This window comes from Eutrigla gurnardus, assembly GCF_963514095.1.
Source record: "Eutrigla gurnardus genome assembly, chromosome: 14".
NCBI classification, from domain to species: domain Eukaryota; kingdom Metazoa; phylum Chordata; class Actinopteri; order Perciformes; family Triglidae; genus Eutrigla; species Eutrigla gurnardus.
Window position 1 is genome coordinate 15,611,208 of NC_139937.1, and position 6,318 is coordinate 15,617,525.

Genomic DNA, 6,318 nt, shown 5'->3' on the forward strand with positions numbered 1-6,318 from the left:
CTCATCTGTCCTCACTAAACCGGCTGCCTCCAGTTCCTTGTCTGGAAGCTCCCTGCTGAAAGGTTATTCTTCTTGTGGCGTTAAGGTTATAGAATGCTGATTAGTTCTCTGAAGCCTGATCCATACAGTTTGCATTGTTACATTCCTGAGAGGGATAAAGAGAATCAATAGTAGGAGGTGAGAGGGGAGACGGAGACAGACAATCAGCCAGGGAGGATAGACCAGTTGGCAGGCTGTCATTTGTGAAGGAAGACACAGCCAATTAAGACAAAGGTTGTGGTCTGTGGATACATGGGAAGAAAGGATTAAACCGAAATAACACTGGCTTTGCTTTAAGTGCAGGAGAGTTACTCTGCCCGATAGTGTAACCGCCTCAGATATGCCATCTAAAGACTGGCGGTATCTGTCAACAAATCCCATGAGAAGTCCTTAGTGTGTGAGTCCATTTCTTAAGAATTTCAGACCTCCCTTTCCTGTCTGTGGCACTCAGTCCCAAGCCCATTGGTTCCTACTGAAAACATTTTACTCTTTGTTTAATTCCTGTTGTGGCCAATCCATGCATAACCATTTTCCAATGTTGAATTAATATTTATTAATCGACTCATGAATAGAATCTTTGAAAATAAAATGTATTTCTTTACAAACAAGATCCCAAAGTGATGCGGAGACTAACCAGAACATGATGAAGCCATGTCGGGCGGCACATCCTCAACATCCTCAGCTGCACTGTCATTACTGCAGAGAGGAGCTATCATCATCACTGTCACTGGCCGCGTTCCCACTTGAGTCACATGATATCCATCCCGTTAACCTGCAGGCCCATCTACCATATGCTGCTCTCAAGCTCCACTAAATGCAATGATTTAAATACTGCTTTTGTGGCAAAAGGACAATAAATGATACTAGGATTGTGTCCAAATTACTGTATGCGTTCATGGTAATGAAGGTGCATGTCCACCAGCAAGACAGTGGGGCTCATCAATGCGTTTTTAATCGTTTTTGCACACCAATGAAGCTCCTTGAGGCAGAGAGATTCTAGTACATGCAGCACCGTGAGGAGTCGGGAATATTGAGAAGGCTCTAAAGCTCCAGATCGTTTCATTTCTTATTGGTTGCTTGTCATATTGGGATTTAGACGTGTAATCTTATTCCACTGCGTTGGTCTGGATTACGCCAACAGCCAAATCCCCAACATGTAAGATTGGCTTAATGTAGCGAACACTCACAGCAGTTTGAAGGATTTAGATTAATAACGGAGCCAGCTCCGAACTGAAACGAAGAAGGCTGAAGGCTGCTGCTCGTTCCTCAGGAGCCTCTGCGTAAGGGGACCAATAGCCAGCACCTATTTAAAGCCCCCGCTGCACCGTAATCACAATCAGCCCTCCTCTGTTCACATGTCGGCTCCCATTCCCCTCAAACCGTCCTCCTGATTAGAGACGGAGAGAGTGGGCCACGATTCCACTGTTTACCGCCAAACAGCCTGCGATGCAACGGAGAGCAGGGGAGACACAATACTGATTAATAGTCTGTGAGGGATTGTATTTGTGCCTCCGCAACTAAACCAAGAGAATGTAATCACACAACAGTGTAGTCTTGTAGTCAGGATCGTGGATTCACCATCTGACACCATGGACCAATATTGGTGGAAATAGTGACCTTATTAAATGAATAAATGCTGTTTGTTTTCCAACATAACGTTCACTTCCATTCATTAAGTCATTGAGGGCAGTGGATCAGTGTTAAGTGCTCCCTGACCTCATGTCTCCTCACATAACAAAGATCCCGATGAGACCCACACGGTTTCTACATTCGTGGGAAAATAGATCGTTGGCACTCCGGTTATACAATTGTCTGAAATACTTCATTTAAGGAAAATGGCAAAAAGTAAATGTAAAAAAACATATAAAATATTACTCAGTATGAGTGTCACACACGTTCACATAATAACCTGTGTTATGTTTACTCATGCAGACATCGTAGGTGCAACACCTGCACATTTTTAGAAAGTAAAGACTTTCCGTGGATGAGTCATGTGACCTCTTTGGCGTCCCTTTTTAGGCGATCTATAAGATGGTGTCCTCTGTGATGAAGATGCCCGAGGACGAGTCGACACCCGAGAAGAGGACGGAGAAGATCTTCAGGCAGATGGACACCAACAGAGACGGTAGGCTAACCTGGTCTGGTAAAACAGCAGGTTTTACTCATCATTCTAACTTGTGACCTGATCTTACTAATCCTGTTAAATTCCCTTTCGCTGCTTCTACCGAGATACCAAACCTGCTGTAATTGGTCTGTTAAAGGGTTGATTGATTGGTTTTAGGGAAATGAGACCCAGTGGGCATTTCAATTGCAAACGTGTTGAGCAGCTTGTCACCGCCACCTGGTTAGCTGGCCGGCAGCTGTTGTCATTGTCACTGGTTTTTTTCCTTCACAGAGGCACTTGTGGAGCCCTTCAGCCTGAAGCAGCAAGCCCATCGAAAAACACACAACGCCTCACACCAGACCGGCACTTTTTAGTCACACACAACACACTCCAGTCACACACAACTTAGTCCAGTCCAGAGCCCATTCATGCAGCACAAACTCACCGACAGAGAGATGGACAATTAGTGAGTCGTGTGAGAAGAAAGAGGAGTAAAAGAGGAAAGAGGAGGAGGTGTGCTGACCTAGGGTCGTAGAGAGGCATCTTTAGTGTGTGTGTGGTGTGTGTGTGTGTGTGTGTTGGGTGAGGTTGAGAGACAAGCCGTCTCAATATCTCCACCTGTTGGTGAGAAGTGGAACAGCATTAGGATGCATCTATCAAAACCATTCACTGGGTTGAACCCAATCACAAATCCCGTACCATCCCATAATGACTGTTCAGGCGAATGGGTGTAAGGTTTTCTACGCCACACATTATTGATAGAAAAGTGATTGATAGAATGCAATGTTGCACAGTTAACATGGGAGGTCATTGATTGTGGGCTGGTGTTCTATCCATTTTCAGGTAAGCTGTCTCTGGAGGAGTTCATCAAAGGAGCAAAGAGCGACCCCTCCATCGTCCGCCTGTTGCAGTGTGACCCCAGCAGCGCCGGACAGTTCTAAAGCTGAGGGCGTCAACGCAAACCTGTAAGGCTCACACTCATCTTCACCTACAAGTCATAGTGAAATCTGCAGTTCACTCAACTTTTTCTCTGGGAACAGTGAGACAGTTTGGCGAGGCGAGGGTTACTGAGAGTGTAGCTGGTGTTTTTCCAGCGAACGTGGCCGCCAGAGAGAAGCTATTCAGAGGCTGACCACAGCGTGCAGGACGTGGGATGGGTCATCCACGGTATCACTGACTATCTGTAGTTCATGGACAGGTATTAGAGACTTTGTAGGAGGTGACCTGTTATTTCAGAGCAGTTGTTGAAGGTGTTGATGCTCTGAAGAAGCTTCTTATTTGTAAAGCCCCAGTGTGTAGGATTTTATCCATTTCTGAAGTACTGCGGCTTCAAATTTAAACTCTTATCTAAAGATGAACCCCGTGCATTTGTGTTGCCTCTCCGTGGGTGTTTATGAGGTTTACTATATCGTGAAACAAGCATTTCTTGAGTTTCTTGACTCTTGACTCTTTGAAAAGGCGGAGTGTGTAATCTGCTGCCAGAGGTTCTATTCATAAAATAAATGAGTGGTTGAGATGGAAATGTAACCGCAGAAAACAGAAATTCAGCTCTTCCTGCTCTGTAGACATATTTCTGAGGTAGCAACTGATCTTAGTGACGGTTTCTTTGTTTGAACTCTTGATGTTTTATGGAGGAAGACCTGTTAAAGGTAGTTCCGAGGTTGTTATCGTTTTGTTTTTTTGTGATTGTGAGACTCCCTCGTGGCGAGGTATTAATTATATGTAATGTGTTTTCAGAGGTTTTCTATCCTGGATAAAGTTTAACGTGTGTTCTTCATAACGTAGTGTTAAAGCTTCATCGCTGACTGCGATCATTTGATCTGTTTTGTGATCATGAAAGATATTTAATTGGGTTTACTGTGTGATAAAATGGGCTTCTCTGCGTCAGTAAAGATGGTAATAAAAGTGTGTTCACTGTCTCAGTGAGTGTACACAGTCTGTGGTACCTTCATGTGATATTAATCATAATGTGATCTGTTTACCATCCGTGTTGTTGCAGTGCTTCTATGGGGGGACTCCAAACGCCCTTAACTCTCCACTATGGAGCAGACTGATGATGTGGAATGACGAGCTGATGACGAGGAAGAAGACAGGCCTTCAACATGCACTGAGGACTTCAAAGATGGGCACAGGAGACAAATTCTCCAGTTTACCCCCCCCCCCCCCCCCCCCCCCCAGACACCCCTCCCACCCCTCCAGCTGTTTATCTAAACCCCAACAAAGACTGAACCCGAAGACTTTCCCAAACCTTCAACCGGTCATCAAACCCCACTGCTAGTAGTTGACCAGGATCCCTCAGTCCTCCTATAGGCATGTCCGATTATAAAGAAGGTCTACAGTAGGTTGTATATATGCAGTATAAACTGGAGTCTCTGTATCCGTGTCTTTGCTTGGCTCTCTGTGCCCCTCCAGCCTCCAGCCGGGCGACACAGAGCCTCTGTCACTGTCATGTGTATCATAGACAGAGTGTGCATGAGACCGGGAGAGAGAGAGAGAGAGAGAGAGAGAGAGAGAGAGATCCATGACGTAGTAGAGTAACAGGACGTACTGTAGGTGAGATAATTAACTCAGAGAGGACTCCGACCGCTTTTAGTTTCCTCTTTTCTACCGTGAGAATGTGTACGTGTGTTTGTGCGTTTTAACAAACTCGATGGACTTCGTCTCGGACAAAAAAATCGAACACGAAATGTCATGCTACTATGCATATGCGCCCTAATCGGTAGTTTAGATTTCTGCGAGGTCTCGCTGATGTCACGAGGAATCAAACGCAGCCCCTTAATCCAACATCTGTTCCAGTGGTTCTGTCACATCGGAGCATAAGGGAAATTTAAAGAAAACTAGTATTTTAAAGTATTTGAGTACAGTGTAGATATATTGAGGTGCGCCTAAATTTGTAAAGCGAGTTCGGATAGTTTGGTTTTGCTCGATCCATGACAAATGTTGTGAGATTTAACTGTTTATTTATGGTGTTGCGGGATGTCGAGCATGCAAAAACCAGACACCTACTGCGCGGAGAACGGAGACGCGCTCCTTCACGTTCACTTTTAGATGTTTTTAAAATGCCGCATGTTGAACAGTTGGGTGCAGGGGATGCATAGACTAAATAACATGTATGCATGTCACTAAGTGCATGTGTGTGTTTTATGGGTCTCAGTGGCTCAACAGCCAGCCGGCCATCCAACCCCGAGCTTGCTTCTGTACGTTAGTCATCGTTAGCGCTACCAGTAGTCGGTGTTATTGACGGCGTGTACACCGCCAAAGCGGACGCGTCTGACGGTTCCCATGGAGAACCTGATGAACAAAGAGAAGCTTTAGGGAGACCGCCACACACACAAACAATCTATCCATATAAAGACACGCTGTTTAACGGGGATGCTGAGGAGTCAGAGCTGAGAGCCTTTTTTTTCTCTTTCAGCTGAGCTCCATAATTAAATCACCATCCAATTGTATTTGTAACAGAGCCAGACTTCTGCAGTACACGTTCAGTCAACTAGAATATACAGTTTACAGTATTACGTACAATGGACGACATGCTATTACATCAGTATAAGTGTTGAACGCTCCCATTAGAATAAAACACAGGGGTTCTCTCCCTACATCTCTGTTTCGCTTAGCTGTCAAAGAAAAGAGGACAAAAGCTCCCCTGGAGGTTTTTAAGGAAGGATGAGCGTGATGAGCCTTCCCTGAATGTACGGCGAGGCCGTTCCGGTTACTGCATTATTTTCCAATTAGAAAAGCTTTGAATGTTTTACTAGATAACTGCTGTTTTTTTTTTTGTTTTTTTTGTGACGAGAAAAAGAAAAAAAAACGAGAATCACCACTACTGCAATGATACTGTCACCGTGTGTTGCTTTTATTGTATTTTTATGATTTGTTTCTTCTTTTAAAAAAGAAAAAAGGAAAAAAAAAAAAAGAAAAAGCTACATCAGGTATAGCATCTTGTGGTCAAGTGCCAAATAAAAACAAAACAGTATTGTATGAATTTATACTGTACAATTGTTATCCGTTGAACAAAATGTTTGTAATTGTTGCATTTTGTAGGTTTTGTATGGTATCCTGTATTTAGTGACTGCAGTTTTGGAACACAGGATTCTGTTTTTTGGCAAGAATTAAATTTACAATTTATTGTGTGCAAGCATGTATATCTGTCTGGTTAATCGTCATATTGGGGTTTC

At 44.0% G+C, this 6,318-nt stretch overlaps 1 protein-coding gene across 2 annotated transcripts in view; it reads left to right on the forward strand.

The window, feature by feature from the left end:
* Positions 1 to 6,278, forward strand: part of ncalda (neurocalcin delta a) — a 51,895-nt gene extending 45,617 nt beyond the window's left edge. For both annotated transcript variants that reach the window (XM_084027755.1, XM_084027756.1), the window contains 3 exons: positions 2,059 to 2,164; positions 2,987 to 3,108; positions 4,143 to 6,278. In XM_084027755.1, coding sequence (XP_083883881.1) covers positions 2,059 to 2,164; positions 2,987 to 3,084 — 204 coding nt within the window. In that variant the 3' untranslated portion in view covers positions 3,085 to 3,108; positions 4,143 to 6,278. The remainder of the gene's footprint in view (positions 1 to 2,058; positions 2,165 to 2,986; positions 3,109 to 4,142) is intronic.
* The last annotated feature ends 40 nt before the right edge of the window (positions 6,279 to 6,318 follow it).